The 18,471-nt window shown below is 49.1% G+C and overlaps 1 protein-coding gene across 1 annotated transcript in view; it reads left to right on the top strand.

The window, feature by feature from the left end:
• The window catches only part of LOC119955530 (laminin subunit gamma-3-like), a 123,578-nt gene that overhangs the window by 48,522 nt on the left and 56,585 nt on the right, over nt 1-18,471 (top strand). Inside the window, exons 2-4 of the mRNA XM_038781803.1 lie at nt 5,651-5,955; nt 10,737-10,867; nt 17,104-17,270. Of these exons, the coding sequence (XP_038637731.1) occupies nt 5,651-5,955; nt 10,737-10,867; nt 17,104-17,270 (603 nt within the window). The remainder of the gene's footprint in view (nt 1-5,650; nt 5,956-10,736; nt 10,868-17,103; nt 17,271-18,471) is intronic.

The following is an 18,471-nucleotide window of genomic DNA, read 5'->3' as shown; positions in this document are numbered from 1 at the left end:
TGCACACAATACTCCAGGTGTGGCCTCACTAACACCTTATACAATTGCAGCATAACCTCCCTAATCTTAAACTCCATCCCTCTAGCAATGAAGGACAAAATTCCATTTACCTTCTTAATCACCTGTTGCACCTGTAAACCAACTTTCTGTGACTCATGCACTAGCACACCCAGGTCTCTCTGCACAGCGGCATGCTTTAATATTTTATTGTTTAAATAATAATCCCGTTTGCTGTTATTCCTACCAAAATGGATAACCTCACATTTGTCAACATTGTATTCCATCTACCAGACCTTAGCCCATTCACTTAACCTATCCAAATCCCTCTGCAGACTTCCAGTATCCTCTGCACTTTTCGCTTTACCACTCATCTTAGTGTCGTCTGCAAACTTGGGCACATTGCACTTGGTCCCCAACTCCAAATCATCTATGTAAATTGTGAACGATTGTGGGCCCAACATGGATCCCTGAGGGACACCACTAGCTACTGATTGCCAACCAGAGAAACACCCATTAATCCCCACTCTTTGCTTTCTATTAATTAACCAATCCTACTACTACTTTACTCTTAATGCCATGCATCTTTATCTTATGCAGCAACCTTTTGTGTGGCACCTTGTCAAAGGTTTTCTGGAAATCCAGATATACCACATCCATTGGCTCCCCGTTATCTACTGCACTGGTAATGTCCTCAAACAATTCCACTAAATTAGTTAGGCACGACCTGCCCTTTATGAACCCATGCTGCGTCTGCCCAATGGGACAGTTTCTATCCAGATGCCTCGTTATTTCTTCCTTGATGATAGATTCCAGCATCTTCCCTACTACTGAAGTTAAGCTCACTGGCCTATAATTTCCCGCTCTCTGCCTACCTCCTTTTTTAAACAGTGGTGTCACGTTTGCTAATTTCCAATCCACTGGGACCACTCCAGAGTCTAGTGAATTTCGGTAAATTATCACTAGTGCATCTGCAATTTCCCTAGCCATCTCTTTTAGCACTCTGGGGTGCATTCCATCAGGGCCAGGAGACTTGTCTACCTTTAGCCCCATTAGCTTGCCCATCGCTACCTCCTTAGTGATAACAATCCTCTCAAGGTCCTCACCTGTCATAGCCTCATTTCTATCAGTCACTGGCATGTTATTTGTGTCTTCCACTGTGAAGACCGACCCAAAAAACCTGTTCAGTTCCTCAGCCATTTCCTCATCTCCCATTATTAAAAGTCCCTTCTCATCCTCTAAAGGACCAATATTTACCTGAGCCACTGTTTTTTGTTTTATATATTTGTAAAAACTTTTACTGTCTGTTTTTATATTCTGAGCAAGTTTACTCTCATACTCTAGCTTACTCTTCTTTATAGCTTTTTTAGTAGCTTTCTGTTGCCCCCTAAAGATTTCCCAGTCCTCTAGTCTCCCACCAATCTTTGCCACTTTGTATGCTTTTTCCTTCAATTTGATACTCTCCCTTATTTCCTTAGATATCCATGATCGATTTTCCCTCTTTCTACCATCCTTTTTGTTGGTATAAACCTTTGCTGAGCACTGAAAAATTGCTTGGAAGGTTCTCCACTGTTCCTCAACTGTTACACCATAAAGTCTTTGCTCCCAGTCTACCTTAGCTAGTTCATCTCTCATCCCCTTGTAATCTCCTTTATTTAAACACAAAACACTAGTATTTGATTTTACCTTCTCACCCTCCATCTGTATTTTAAATTCCACCATATTGTGATCGCTCCTTCCGAGAGGATCCCTAACTGAGATCATGAATCAATCCTGTCTCATTACACAGGACAAGATCTAGGACCGCTTGTTCCCTCGTAGGTTCCATTACATACTGTTCTAGGAAACTATCGCGGATACATTCTATAAACTTCTCCTCAAGGTTGCCTTGACCGACCTGGTTAAACCAATCGACATGTAGATTAAAATCCCCCATGATAACTGCTGTTATCACTGTAGACACGGGGAAAACGTGCAGACTCCGCACAGACAGTGACCCAAGCCGGGATTCGAACCTGGGACCCTGGCGCTGTGAAGCTACAGTGCAACTATGAGGGTAAAACTGTCAGACTCATCTGGGTAAGTGATTTCTGTCAGATGGTTCCCAGCCCAGTGCAGTTGGCCAGGGGAAGTTAGCACCTCTGGATAATCGCCAGATAAACCCTTATGTTGGAACTCCCTCGAGCACTTCCCCAGCGCATCATAATGCAATGCTAGGGAGCCAGGATGGTTATCACTTCTCTGTCAACAATCATCGCCTTCAGATCACTCTTCATCTAAACTCACGGGATTACAAGCTATTGAAATGCAACTTAATCTATTTTTCATCCATTGGGTCTTGTGCTCTCGTGGACCTGAGGTTGTTGCTCTGATACTGACCGCTAGGAGGCGGAAGAGAGCAATCTTGTGTGACTGTTCATTCCAAATTAAACCCACCTCCGGTTGATTCACTTTCCTGCGCTGGGCTAATATTTTTGGATGAATGTAATAAATGCGCAAAATATCAGGGACTCGAGGAGAGCACAGATAAAACCAGCCAACTCCCCTCGGCGATAACTCATTGATTCCACTTGCAGAATGGACTGAAAGACAATGAAGATCTCCACATTCCTCACGCTCACTTCAGGCGCCAGTGACATCTAAGCAGACAAACTGTGTAGGAGGTTTCCTCCAGCTGACTGCCAGAACCACAATGAGGAAAGGTCACTGTTCAAACCTCAATCAGAAATGGCCTGTTTTGAGATTTGAACGTAAAACAAGGCCAAATTATGCACCCACGCCTTTAACAGTGTATCCATGGCTGTCTATTCGTGACCCCTTGTCTAGACAGCAACACTTTGAGGAAGTCCTGCCTGACGATCTCGGCCGCTTTGGAGGATTATTGCTGAGCTCGGTCATTATCATTGATCTGACCACACTTATACCCAATCAGACATTTCTCTGTGTAATTGACAGTGAAAGGATTATTGATGAAGGAGCCGCGTATAATGATGACTGTGTTCTTTAAGCTTCAGGGCTGAATTCGCAATGGTGTTGGCGCTGTGATGGAGATGCTCAGTGGCTGAGTAGGCCGTGCTCTTAACCTCTGAGTCAGAAGTTGTGGCTTCAAACCTGAGCGCAGTACTGTTCTGTCACAGGTGCTGTCTTACACCTGAAACCTTAAACTGCCTTTTCAGTTAAAAAAGATACCACAGCACGCTTTGGATGAAGAGCAGGGGGAGTTTACCCCAGTATTTACCCCTTAACCACCAAAACAAAACACCTGATCATCTGGTCTTCATCACATTGCTGTTTTAGGAAGCGTTCCCCATATCAACTCACCGTCGTATTTCTTACAACACAGCAGTGACTATTTAAAAGTACTTAATTGACTATCATGTGATTTTTTTTTTGGGTCGAATTAAATCGATATAATCAAGGAAACAAACTCAGGGGTAAATTAGCAGAGGCTGCGACTGGTAGGGGCACTGCCCAAAAATAACAAAGAACAACGGAAACTTAGCAACATCAAATCACAATGTGAAAAGAGGGGTGGGGAAAGCAATCCACTGGCATTGCCACTGGGCACGGAAGGCCTCGATGGTGCCCGTGGGCTCCTCATGCTCCCTCTCCAGGGATAGCCGGCCAAGAATGAGGCCGCGGAAGAGGGGCAGACAGTCTGGCCGGACACTCCCCTCGGTCGCCCGCTGTCTGGACCTGTTAATGGCGCGTTTTGCCCAGCCCAGGAGCAGGATCACCAGGAGTTCCTCGTGAGTGTCTAATATGTCATGTTGAAGGATGTTAAATACGCAGTAGTTTTATGGTAATAAGGTGAGCTGGTGGTGAGTATTGATTAGTTAATTAAAGAGATAGGGAGGTTCCTGAATATGAGATTTTGAACATAAAATATTTAGAATTGGAAATACACTTTTTTTCAAATTTAGAGTACCTAATTAATTTTTTCCAATTAAGGGGCAATTTAGCGCGGCCAATCCACCTACTTTGCACATCTTTTGGGTTGTGGGGGCGAGACCCACGCAGACACGGGGAAAATGTGCAAACTCCACACGGACAGTGACCCAGAGCCGGGATCGAACCTGGGACCTCAGCGCCGCGAGATAGCTGGGCTAACCATTGTGCCACAATGCTGCCCTCAGTATTGGAAATACTTTTGACTTTCTCTCCAGGCGCTAATGCAGAAAGGTGATCCAGTGATTCCCAGTGGGTCAGTATGGAGGAGAGCTTGTGGAAAAGGTGCGGAGCTGGGTCAGAGGGGTTGATTCCCAGTGGGTCAGAATGGAGGAGAGTTTGTGCTGAAGGCCCCGCTCCCGATAGCTCCGGGGAAATACTCCGGGAGTCCGGTAATAATAGCTTCATTGAAAATCTGGAGGCAGTTTCACCAACACTTCGGGTTGGGGGCAGGGTCGAGGGAAATGCCGATTCGGGAGAACCACAGATTTGAGCCAGGGAGGTGGGATGGAAGTTTTCGGAAATGGGAGGAGAAGGGGATTAAGACTCTAAAAGATTTGTTTCTTAGGGGTCTGTTTGCAGGATTGAGGGAGCTGGAAGCGAAGTATGGACTGGAGCAGGGAGAAACGTTTAGATACAGGCAGGTTTGAGATTTTGCCAGGAAGGAGATACAGGGCTTCCTGGTGGAGCCGGTCTCCACATTGCTGGAGGAGGTGCTGACGACAAGGGGACTGGAGAAGGGGGTAGTGTCAGCAGTGTACAGAGCTATTTTGGACGAGGATAAGGAGAGTGAATGCCTCCACCTCATGTGCGAGGTTGGGGCTGATACAGCTGAAGGTGGTGTACAGGGCACACCTCACGTGGGCGAGGATGAGCCGATTCTTTGAAGGAGTGGAAGATGTGTGTGAGCATTGCCGGGGGGTGTGGGGGGGGGGGGGGGGGGGGGGCGCTAATCACGTCCATATGTTTTGGTCCTGTCCAAAGCTTGGGGAGTACTGGAAGGAGGTGTTTAGGGTAATTTCCAAGGTGGTGCATGTGAAGCTGGACCCGGATCACCGGGAGGCCATATTCGGGGTGTCGGACCAGCCAGGGTTGGAAACGGGTGCGGAGGCAGATATCATAGCCTTCGCCTTGTTGATCTCCCGGAGGCGGATCCTGCTGGGATGGAGAGCGGCCTCTCCACCCTGTGCCCTGGCGTGGCGGGGGGGACCTGTTGGAATACTTGACTCTTGAGAAGGTTTAAGTTCGAACTGAGGGGAAGCTCGGGGGGGTTCTACAATTCATGGGCACTATTTATTATGCACTTTCAAGAACTGGATAACATCGAACATTAGTTGTGGGTGGGAGGGTTGCGGGGAGGGGGGCTGTGTGTATTAATGGTGACTATGGGTAATCCCAGATTCCTTTTTGACATTTGTTTATGTAAACATGTGGGCTGATGTTTGGGGGTTGGGGGTGGTTGGGATCGTTGTTATTGGGATTGACATATTTGTTGCTGATTATTGTTTATTGTTGGTGGGTGTAAATTTGGGAGAAAATGTGAAAAAGGAGGAGAATAAAAAAATATTTTTTAAAAAAGTGGACAGTGCACTTTGTAATGGAGGTTTTAACGCCCAATAAATGGGGACGCTCATTGGGATTGCCGACCGTTTGCCAATGTCTTTGTGTGAAATATTGGATTATCTCTTGATTTCCTTTGCTTTAGGAAAGTCATTCGAGATCACCTACATCCGACTGAAGTTTCACACCAGCAGGCCGGAGAGTTTTGCCATCTATAAGAGGACACGGGAGGGCGCCCCCTGGACTCCCTACCAGTATTACAGCGCCTCGTGCAGCCAGACATATGGCTATTCGGCCGGGAGCTTCCTGCGGTCGGGGGCCGAGGAACGAGTGGCGTTCTGTACCGACGAGTTCAGTGACATCTCCCCGCTGACTGGAGGGAATGTGGCCTTTTCCACGTTGGAGGGGCGACCCAGCGCCTACAGCTTTGACTCCAGCCCCATGCTGCAGGTAACTAAACATCACCCCCCCCCAACATCCACCCTCCGCCACCCCCACCCTCTGCCACCCCCACCCACAGGGGAAACCTGTGTTACTCAGATCCTCAATGCTTCAGGTATGGGCTGTGGCTCAGTAGCTTGCTCCCTGAGGGAGAAGTTCAGGGGTAAAGTCCTTCTGGTGAAACTTTAAACCCAGGACCCGTCTGTGCTCTCAGGTAAAAGATCTTAGGGCCACTATTTCAAAGAAGAACAGGGGGCTTTCTCCAATATTTATCTCAGTCAACATCGCTCAACAAACAGACCACCTGGTCATTATTATATTGCTGTTTGTGCAAGCGTGCTGCATGTGAATTGACTGCTGTGATTCCTACATTACAATGACCATTACACTCCAAAAAAACAGCAATAGCTGGAAAGTGCATTGAGGATGTCCTGAGGTTTTGAAAGGTGCTTTATAAATCCAAACCATTTCTTTTCCCCTTTTTTTCAGAGTTCTCACCGAGATATGGTGGATATTGTAGCTGGGGGAAGGATGTGGTCACTATTTTAGAGCCTAAGGATTAGCATCATTGGTCAGGTGATCATTCAATACATATACAGCCCGAGATACAGAGTGAAGCTCCCTCTACACTGTCCCCATCAAACACTCCCAGGACAGGTACAGCACGGGGTTAGATATAGAGTAAAGCTCCCTCTCCACTGTCCCCATCAAACACTCCCAGGACAGGTACAGCACGGGGTTAGATATAGAGCAAAGCTCCCTCTACACTGGCCCCATCAAACACTCCTAGGACAGGTAGAGCACGGGGTTAGATATAGAGTAAAGCTCCCTCTACACTTCCCCATCAAACACTCCCAGGACAGGTACAGCACGGGGTTAGATACAGAGTAAAGCTCCCTCTACACTGTCCCCATCAAACACTCCCAGGGCAGGTACAGCACGGGGTTAGATACAGAGTAAAGCTCCCCCTACACTGTCCCCATCAAACACTCCCAGGACAGGTACAGCACGGGGTTAGATACAGAGTAAAGCTCCCTCTTCACTGTCCCCATCAAACACTCCCAGGACACGTTAGCACAGGGTTAGATACAGAGTAAAGCTCCCTCTACACTGTCCCCATCAAACACTCCCAGGACAGGTACAGCACGGGGTTAGATACAGAGTAAAGCTCCCTCTTCACTGTCCCCATCAAACACTCCCAGGACACGTTAGCACAGGGTTAGATACAGAGTAAAGCTCCCTCTGCACTGTCCCCATCAAACACTCCCAGGACAGGTACAGCACGGGGTTAGATACAGAGTAAAGCTCCCTCTACACTGTCCCCATCAAACACTCCCAGGACAGGTACAGCACGGGGTTAGATACAGAGTAAAGCTCCCTCTACACTGTCCCCATCAAACACTCCCAGGACAGGTACAGCACGGGGTTAGATACAGAGTAAAGCTCCCTCTACTCTGGCCCCATCAAACACTCCCAGGACAGGTACAGCACGGGGTTAGATACAGAGTAAAGCTCCCTCTACACTGTCCCCATCAAACACTCCCAGGACAGGTACAACACGGGGTTAGATACAGAGTAAAGCTCCCTCTAAACTGTCCCCATCAAACACACCCTGGGCAGGTACAGCACGGGGTTAGATACAGAGTAAAGCTCCCTCTGCACTGTCCCCATCAAACACTCCCAGGACAGGTACAGCACGGGGTTAGATACAGAGTAAAGCTCTCTCTGCACTGTCCCCATCAAACACTCCCAGGACAGGTACAGCACGGGGTTGGATACTGAGTAAAGCTCCCTCTGCACTGTCCCCATCAAACACTCCCAGGACAGGTACAGCACGGGGTTAGATACAGAGTAAAGCTCCCTCTGCACTGTCCCCATCAAACACTCCCAGGACAGGTACAGCACGGGGTTAGGTACAGAAATCGTTCTTTATCTGTCGGTCCATTACTCTGTGACTGTGACCCTGTGTATTAGATTCCCTCGCCAGGAGAAACATTCTCTCAGCATCACCCTGGTGAAGCCCCTTGAGAATTTTGTGTTGCAATGTGATCACCTCTAAATTCTAAATTCCTGGGAATACAGGCCTCGCTTACTCAATCTCTCCTCATGGAACAGTCCCCTCATCCCAGGAAGTAGGCTGATGAACTTTCATTGAACTCCCTCCAAGGGAAATATGTCCTTCCTCCAGATTCCTGGGGAACAGTCTTCAATTCCTGGAGTGTTGACCCAGTGCTCACCCCCCCCCCCCCCCCCCCCCCCCCCGCAGGCTGACAGAGGGACATGGGGTCGTGACCTGACCCCTTGGTCCTAGTTAAGAAATAAAACAGAATTCTTCATTTGACGATTTGTTTTCGTTGGCGGCCTAACGGCCTCAGTGTGTCCCGAATGTTTCTGTGGGAATGTCACAGATTGTGGAAGTGAATGGATGAGGCCGCGTGAATTTCTGTTTATCTGGGAGTAGAAACATTAGAAATGATAGCACTGATAGCCAGAGAGCACTGAGTGAAGAGGAGACCCACCACCCCCACCCCCACCCGCCAGCCCCACCCCCATCCACCCACCAGCCCCCACCCGCCAGCCCCCACCCCCACCCGCCAGCCCCCACCCCCACCCACCAGCCCCCACCCCATCCACCAGCCCCACCCCCACCCACCCACCAGCCCCCACCCCCACCCGCCAGCCCCCACCCCACCCGCCAGCCCCCACCCCCACCCACCAGCCCCCACCCCATCCACCAGCCCCCACCTCCACCCACCAGCCCCCACCCCCACCCGCCAGCCCCCACCCCGACCCACCAGCCCCCACCCCCACCCACCAGCCCCACCCGCCAGCCCCCACCCCCACCCCATCCATCAGCCCCACCCGCTCCCACCCCTACCCACCAGCCCCCACCCCCACCCACCAGCCCCCACCCCCACCCGCCAGCCCCCACCCCCCACCCACAGCCCCAACCCCCATCCACCCACCAGCCCCCACCCCCACCCACCAGCCCCCACGCCCACCCACCAGCCCCCACCCCCACCGCCAGCCCAATCCCCATCCACCCACCAGCCCCCACCCCACCCGCCAGCCCCCACCCCATCCACCACCACCCACCCCCACCCCATCCACCAGCCCCCACCCACACCCGCCAGCCCCACCCACCCCCACCCACCAGCCCCCACCCCCACCCGCCAGCCCCCACCCGACCCACCAGCCCCCACCACCAGCCCCCACCCCCACCGCCAGCCCCAATCCCCATCCACCCACCAGCCCCCACCCCCACCCGCCAGCCCCCACCCCATCCACCACCACCCACCCCACCCCTACCCCCACCCAGCAGCCCATGGCCCTGTAGGTATGATAAACACCCTCACTCTCCTTGCCCTTCCCTCTTCAGGAACATTTATGCCGTGTTATTCCTTTGGGAATGTATTGATTATTCTCCGTGTCGTTGGCAGAGCTGAAACCAAACCCAGAATGGTCTCTTGCTGAGCTCTGCTACAGAGTTTCTTCCCTCACTCTCGCTTTCTTATCTGACAACTCTCTCTCTTTCTATTTTCTCCCTCCTTCTCAATCTCTCCTCTTCCTCTCTTTTACACTCTCACTCTACCCCATTCTTTCTTCTCTCTTTCTCCTATCCCCTTCCCTTCCTCGCTCTCCTTTATTCCTGGTATGTCTCCCCTTCCCTTTCTCCCTTCCTCATCTCCCTCCTCCCTCAGTCTCTCTCCCCTCCCTCACTCTCTCTCTATTTCTCTCTCTTCCTTCCCTCTCTCTGTGCTTCCCCATCTCTCACTCCGTTTCCCTCCATCCCTTCCCTTCACCTTCTCTTTCTCACCTCCCGCTCTCCCTCTTCCCTTCTTCCACTCTCTCTCTCTTTCTCTCTCTCTCTCTCTGTCCCCATCCTCTCTTTTCTTCCCTCCCTCTCTCCCTCCTTTCCCACCTGCCTTCCCTCACTTTCCCTCTCCCTTCCACCTTCCTTTCCTCCCTTCCTCCTCTCTTTTTTTTTCTTTTTTTCTATCAAATTTGAGAATGCCCAATTAATTTTTGCCAATTAAGGGGCAATTTAGTGTGGCCAATCCACCTACCCTGCACATCTTTGGGTTGTGGAGGCGAAACCCACGCAGACACGGGGAGAATGTGAAAACTCCACACAGACAGTGACCCAGAGCCGGGATCGAATCTGAGACCCTCCCTCCTTTCCCATCCCCCTCACTCTCCCTTTCCCTCCTTTCTCTCTCCCCTTCCTGCCCTCTCTCCCCTTCAACCTTCCCTTGCTCCCTCCCTCCTTCTCTCGCCCTCTCTCTCCCCTCCCTCATTCTCTTTCTCTCCTCCCTCCCTCACTCTCTCGCTCCCCTGTATAATGATATGTATATAGTCAGGTTAGTGAAGGGTTAATGATTACATCTCTGTGTAATTCAAACACTAGAGGGCACCACCTCTTCTCTGTATATAAATCAGACCTCAGGGAATGCTGGGTAGTTAGTGAAGGAGAAAATGCTGAGAACAGTACGAGGAGTAGATGGAGTTAACACGAGGTTAGATCATAGTATAATTAGTGACTATTTAGATTATTGATTACTGCTAGACAGATTCAATATTACTTTATTATTATCTGTAGCTCAGTAGAGTGTGCGAACTTCATTTAATTAATAGTTATACAATAAATCAGTTTTGTTTCAATCTAATGATTGGTGGATTCTTTGCCGTCAACACATTCTGGAAGAAAAGACAAAGGACACAACATATTACCACCAAGAGTAACAAAGTACCCTTCCCTTGCCCTAACGTTGTGTATCTGTTCTACTCAGGACTGGGTAACAGCCAGTGATCTGCTCATTTCCTTAACGCGCCTGAACACCTTTGGAGACGATATCTTCAAGGATCACCGCGTCTTGAGGTCCTATTATTACGCCATCTCGGACCTATCTGTAGGCGGCAGGTAATTATCATCGTCACTTATGTTCATCTACAACAACAACCTGCATTTATATCGCTCCTTTAACGTCATAAAGAGTGCCAAAACATTATCAAAAAGAATTTGCCACCAAGGAGATATTATGCCAGGTGATCGAAAGCTTTGTCATTGAAGCTGGTTTTAAGGAGCAGTTTATTTCTCTTATAAATTTAGAGTACCCAATTATTTATTTCCAATTAACGGGACAATTTAGCGTGGCCAATTCACCCAACCTGCATATCTTTGGGCCGTGAGACCCACACAGACACGTGTGGAGAATGTGCAAACTCCACACGGACAGCGACCCGGGGCCAGGATCGAACCCGGGACCCTGGGGCTGTGAGGCAGCAGTGCTAACCACTGTGCCGCTCTAGTGTTGGACTGAGAAGCTGTCTTCAGAACACAGCATTAAACCCATCTGCCTGGGGTAAACATTGCAGATTCCCTTCCCTAAAGGGCACGAGTGAACAAGATGAGTTTTTACGACAATCGCCGATGGCTTGTTTCATGATCACCATTACTGAGACTATCTTTCAATTCCAGATTTATTCATTGAATTTAACTTCCACCAGCTGCCTTTGTGGGATTTGAGCCGGTTTGCCCCCCCGAGCACTCGGCTGGGCCTCTGGATTACTCGTCCAGCGACATTGCCATTGTGCCACCACCTCCCTAGGTAGATGTACAAGATCCTGTGGCACTATGATGAAGAACAGCCAGTTGTACCTGGTCTCCGAGCCCATATTTATCCCTAGAGATTATTGGGACTTCCCCAATTGCTGTTTCTCAGATCTTGCTCTGCACAAATTGGCTGCTGTGATTTCCTGCATCTCAAAAAGTACTTAATTGACTGTAAAGTGTTTTGCGACGAGCAGTTGCTGTGAAAGATGTCAGTCAGATTGCCCAAATGGCCTCCTCCTGAACAATTCTGAAAGTCAATCTCTTTTTTTTCCTGTGTCTGGGGCTCCCTTCTGTTTTTCTCAATCTCTGTCTCTCTGATTGTCACCGTCACAGTCTGTCCCTGATCTCTCTCAATATCTGACCGCATCTTTCTGCCTCTCCGTTCTCTGTTGCTGATTTTCACGGTGCCTCTCTCCCTTTCTCTCTCATTATTTCTTTCACTCTGTTTTTCCCTCTCTCTCTCTCCTTCACTCCCTCTGTTCTCTCTCTCTCTTTCTCGCCCGCACTCTGAACTGATTATCTTGACCACATCAAAGTAGCCATGTGACCTTGTCCGCCCCCACAAACATCCCAAATGTTCTGTTGACTGCAGGCGATGAGACAACCAAAACACATTTGATCCCTTGTTTAGGCCTCCCAGTAACGGAGCGGTGAGGCTTTAGATTAATCAGCTCGTTGACGTGTTGTCAGCAGCCTGCCTGAAGGCCTCACTTCACTCTTGGGAACGTGCCTCTTATTGCCGAGCCTGAGGTGGAAGGAAAACGGCGATAGTGACAACACGTCCACCGACCGCAATGTGCCCGTGGTCGCGGACGGCCCAGTCCATAGACGGTGGCTTGGTGTTGATGGCGTTGGATTAGTAATCCAGAGACTCAGAGAACCCCTGCTCTGGGGCCAGGGGTTCAAATCCCACCACGGCAGCTGGTGGTTGAACTCAATGAATACATCTGGAATACAGAGCCAGCCTCGGTAAAGGCGACCATAAAGCCATCTTTGATTGTCTGAAAAAAACATCTGGTTCGCTAATTCCCTTTAGGGAAGGAAATCTGCTGTCCTTACCCGGTCTGGCCTACATGTGACTCCAGACCCACAGCAATGTGGATGACTCTTAACTGCCCCCCTCTGAAACTGCCAAGCAAGCCACTCAGTTCAAGGGCAATTAGGAATGGTCAACAAATGGCGTCCCAGCCAGCGACACCCACTACCCATGAAAGAAAAAATAAAAAGCAGCGTCTCAATAACCCGTCTCACGCGAGGTTCCTGAGCATGGAGCAGCAACAGTGCTTTGTAAAACCCTCTGCCACCATATTAGGGCCCCCGTCAAACTGGCACTAGGCAGAGTGGAGTGGGAGGGCAGGGGAAAGGCGGGGGTGGGGTTTGTAGGGAAGTGGTTGATGCGCTAACAATTGCACACAGAAACACGAAACGGTACAAAAGAGGCTTTATTACCGTGAGATGTTATTCCCTCAAGTGGAGCTGTAAAATGGCAGCTCAGGAGACCTCATGGATATTTATACTGCTCCCTGTGGGCAGAGCTAGCCGGCAGGGGCTTACCGACAAACTATGCAGGGGCTTACCGACAAACCTGTAATAGCAGATACTATTGTACATCCCCTTATAGAGGCACACACACATATATATACAGAGATATTACCACAGTGGTGTTGGTAGGCGCTCACTCATGAATGTCCTGCCCCTTACCCTTTGCTTTGACCTCAACCCATTCCCACACCAGCTCCTGGTGAAGAATAGGATATTGATGTTGCCCAGCGATGTCTATGATAAGGGCCTTCTCGCATCCACCCATGGAATATTCAGAGCTAGCAAGACAGGAGAGAGAATGAAAATATTGGATTAATCTCTGCTCTCCATTGAAGTATTTTTCAGGATCTGTATCCATTCACCCCCCAAAGCCGGGGAATGTCGGTGAGGCACCAGGCCCCGTGGCTAATTCTCCAATCCTGGTTTTCTTTGACCCTTGACCCTCACCTCACCAGATCTGCCCTTGGATACCAAATGTGACAAATCCAACCCTCCCAATGTCCCGAAGTCTTCCCGTTTAGAATCCCAGCCCCCGCCATCCCAGCCGTGCTTACAAAGCCAATGCTGAATCTGGCCCGAAGTACAACAATAAACACCTTCCGAATGTCTTCCTGGGTTCAGGACAGTTTGACTCAGGGAAACCTCCTCACCTTTGTTTACACAGTTGCCAGTGGAATAAATCTCAGCTACAGGGGGTTAACAGGTCTGTCTTTTTACTTTCCTTTTGTCCAATGAAGTGCCATTTGGTAGCACTCTCGCCTTTGTCGGACGGCTGTGGGTTCAAGTCCCGCTCCAGGGCTTGAGGACAAACAGCAATGGCTGACAGTCCGACGCAGTACAGAGGGAGTGCTGCATTGTCTCAAATAGATTTGAAAAATCCCTTGCTTGATGAAGTGCAGGGTAGTTACACCCCCCCCCCCCCCCCCCCCCCCCCCCCCCCACCCCGTGTCTTGAGCCGACATCACTGAAACAAGTCAACTGGTCACGATCACAGTGGTGATTGCGGGATCTTGCTGTGTACACACTTCCCCACTTTACAACAGTGACGCCGCTTTAAAGGTACTTCATCGTGAAGAGCTACGAGACTTTACGAGTTTGTGAAAGGCACTATATAGGCGCTATATAAATGCGCGTCTTTCTTGCTAAATACGATAGGTTAAATTAACCTAACATTGATCAAAGAACTCCATTTCTGTACTTCTGAGCCGTAAAATGTTCTCCTCTCATATCAAAAGCATCAGCTGGACTCTTCAACAGCTGGTAAACATCTGGTTCTTGGAATTCTGATCTTCTGATTGAAATGATTTTCGCACACAACAGCTGGAACCAATCTCCTCTCGCTTTGCTCCATTGCTCTCTCTCTCTCTCTCTCTCTCTCTCTCTCTCTCTCCCTGAGCTCGGAATCGGCGTCGAATTGCGGTTTAAATTTTACCTTCAGTGTTGTCTCCTGAAAGGTTTGGGGGTTTGAAGGTGCTGTTGTGGTTTGACATCCCGTCATGGGGGGGAGGGGGGGGGGGGGGGTTGTGGGCAGAGGGTAGGGCAGAAGAGGCTACACATATGGCGATAAAGGTAATAAGAAGATGGATTACCAGGCACAGGAGGAGGCCATTCTGCCCTCCCATCCTGCCCTGCCATTCGAATAGATCCTGAGCGATCTGTACTTTAACTCCACTTACACTCCTTGATCCTTTAACCATGAGGGTTAGGGTTAGAAAACATAGGGCGTGATTTAATGGCCACGCTGTGTCTGAAAAGCAGCTCACCACGGCGTAGTGTGGCCGATAAAAGCTGGGAGACTCCCATCCCAGGATCTACGATCTAATGCGATCTCGCAATGTGAATCCCGCCCAGCTATCAGAGTGGCAACATGTGGTCCCAAGATTAGAATCTGTCCAATGTCCTTGACCTTTAAGCAAATCATGTAGATTTTACTTTGAGCAAACCTTTTTAAGACTTAAGAAAGCATTTTGATGACCATTTTGTTTTGAAATGACTTTTAATGAAACATTGGAATGGGTCAGCAATAAAGTGTCTTTCCGGGCAAGAGTTTCCAACTGGTGGATTTGGTTACCTGATGAGGCATCTCTTGTTAGTAATTAATAAAGGCGCGAATTTCAAAAGATGGTTGTGACATTATGATGAATGTACAGAACTGTAAGGGTTAATGTAATGTCCAAATCAACCACTAGAGGGAGCTAGATGTAGAACTATATAAGGCATCGATGCTAAGCCGTGGGGAGCGAAGAGGTTGAGGAGAAGGCTGGAAGACAGACTGTCGGAAAGATAGTGTGAGTGAGAGCAGATCATAGTTATTGCATTAGTGTAGAGATTAGTAGTAGATGATTGCATGTTTATGATCAACTGTTTATTATATAGGAGTGAGTGTTGAATCCAATTAAGTAGTGTGAATTAATCTATTAAAGCTATTTGTGGTCTTGGTGAACACTTCACCAATTATCCTCTGTTTAGAACCACATAGAACACCACCATATTAAAACTATTTGTGGTCTGTCATCAAAAGAATTATTTGAGGTGAGGAGACACCAGTCATCTCGTATCGGTTGACTTGGGAATGTTGAGTGGTGTCCCCCTAGATCTGCACTGAGGCTAGGAAACGGGACAATGTCATTGTGGTTACAGTTCTCCACGGACAGGCAGGTGAGTGGTCTTCCTGCCTGTCGACAGAACCCCAGTGATTCCCGCATCGAGGAGAGATTTTCTTTGCGCCTGGCGAATGCAAATCGTTCATCGGCTTGTGATTCCTCCGCAACCCTTGTGGAGTCTTTTGATTCCTATGCCCCCAGTTCTCCTGGCAGCACAACGTGGGTCACAAGTGGGGCCTCCCTTGTTATCGCCAAAAGGAGAGGAGACCATTAAACAGACAACAGGTGCCAGCCACGGCTCAGTTGGTAGCGAGGGTCTGCCCGAGGGTCAAGGACATTCACAAGAATACAATGCAAGAGAAACACATTTAAACGGTATGGGAAGAGAGTGCTGATTAGTTGGCAGGTGTTGAGGTGTTGCCTTCAACTGACGCATTCTCCATGGCAACACCTCTACGAATCACAGTCCACCTGCCAACCAATCAGCACTCTCTTCTCATACTGTGTAAATATGTTGGTTTCGCTTACGTTGAATTCTTGTGAACGTCCTGATGAGTCCAAGATGAAAAGTTTTGACAAGAAAGTCAAGTTTTTGCTGCAATGATATCTCCTTACGTGGCCCTATGGCAAACGTTGTTTTTCTAACACTCCTGCAAAACAACTTGGGGCATGTCTGTAATCCTTGTCCTTCTAGATGGTAGGGTTTGTGGGTCTGGAAGGTGCTCCAATGTTAAGGAGTTTATAGTCGTGGGTTCAAGACCTGTAATAACCCTCACGAGACCCACAGGGATTCCCCAATGGATCTCCCCGTGGGCCGAGGGGAATACCAGCTAGTGGGCGGAGGCCCAAGTCTAAACTCGAAAAACAAATCGCCTGATAAAAGCCGGGACAGGCGGGAGCAGTAATCCTCATTTGGACCTTCATTGCCGCATTGCGGCCTTAGTTTCTGTTGTTGAAGCAAACCTCCTTTGGATTTACCTTCTCAGGCCGCCTGAGCCTTTATGAGGCCCACTCCAGAGGCTTGAGCCCAGAATGCAGGCTGACACTCCCAGAGCAACGCTGAGGGAGTGCTGCACTGTCTTCCTGAGGAAATGAAGCCTTGGTTACCATTCCAGGTGGATGAGAAAGGCCCCAGAATACTACTTGAAGACGAGCAGGGGAATACTCTCTGGGTGTCCGGGTCCGGCCAACGTTTATGCCGTAAGCAACACCACTAGATTATCTGGTCACCATCACATTCTGGGATCTTGCTGTGTGCAAACTAGCTGCTAAGTTTCCGACATTAAAACAGGGATTGCAGTTCAAACAAAGTACTTTATCGGCTGTAAATGCCATCCTGAGCTGGTGAAAGGTGCTACATATACGCAAGTGTTGACTTTCCCTGGGTTGTGTTTTTAGGTGTAAATGTAATGGTCACGCCAGCGAGTGTGTGAGCAATGAGCAGGGCAGATTCGTGTGTGACTGTCAACACAACACGGCTGGTGTGGACTGTGAGCGCTGTCGGCCATTTTTCCATGCCAGACCTTGGGCACGTGGATCCTCACAGGCAGCGAATGAGTGTCTCCGTAAGTCCCTCCCCTTTGTCTTTACAATAAATTTAGAGTACCCAATTACTTTTTTTCACAATTAAGGGGCAACCTAGCGTGGCCAATCCACCAACCCTGCACAATCTTTGGGTTGTGGGGGCGAAACACACGCAGACACGGGGAGAATGTGCAAACTCCACACAGACAGTGACCCGGGGCCAGGATCGAACCCGAGTCCTCGGTGCTGTGAGGCAGCAGTGCTGCCCTATTCTTCAATAATTTTAAACAACTGGATCAGACCCCCCCCCCCCCCCCCCCCCCCCCGCTCCGCCGACCCCCTAAGTCCGAAACTCAAGAGAATTTGAAACAAGTTACTTTAATAAAGAAATGTTACTCGTGTGACGGACATCTATTGTCCGTCGTCAATTGCTCTTGAGAAGGTGATAGTGAATTACAAACCGCCGCAGTCCGTATGGTGCAGGTACGCCCACAGTGCTGTCTGAAATGAAAAATGAAAATCGCTTATTGTCACAAGTAGGCTTCAAATGAAGTTACTGTGAAAAGCCCCTAGTCGCCACATTCCGGCGCCTGTTCGGGGAGGCTGGTACGGGAATTGAACCCGTGCTGCTGGCCTGCCTTGGTCTGCTTTCAAAGCCAGCGATTTAGCCCAGTGAGCTAAACCAGCCCCTGGAAGGGAGGTCCGCCATTTTGACCCAGCAACAGGGCAGGAACAATAATGCAGTCAGGATAGTGTGTGACCCGGAGGAGAATTTGCAAGTCCCTCAGGTCTGCTGCCCTGTACGTCTGGGTGGCAGAAATCGAGGGCTTGGAACACACCACAAAGAAAACTATTGGAACCATTCACCCTGCCCAATTAAATGGTTAAATTCCCCTTGCCACCGTGACTCAGGGCGGCGTCCGAGACATTCCTGGAGGGTTGGCTGTTATATTACTGAATTGTAATATAAATATTACTCCTTTCGTCTTCCCGAATTGTGTTGAATTCTGTTTAGAATTAGTCAAAGTCTTCCAGTTGATGAAAAAATGTTTATTGAGTAATATATAATAAACTAGTGAGTTCTTTCACTTCAATACTAAACTAGTAAATTGAGATTAAACTAACAATTAGAATTATAATACACTGCACTCTCTGATCTGATCACATCGTCACTCTAGCTGTTCCCCACACATACTCTCCAAGAAAGAGCGGGAAAATCCTTTTATAAGTTCTGTTAGTGTT

This window comes from Scyliorhinus canicula, chromosome 21 (genome assembly GCF_902713615.1).
Source record: "Scyliorhinus canicula chromosome 21, sScyCan1.1, whole genome shotgun sequence".
Classification (NCBI taxonomy): domain Eukaryota; kingdom Metazoa; phylum Chordata; class Chondrichthyes; order Carcharhiniformes; family Scyliorhinidae; genus Scyliorhinus; species Scyliorhinus canicula.
Note: the sequence above shows the minus strand (reverse complement) of the source record. Positions and strands in the feature narration are given on the sequence as shown.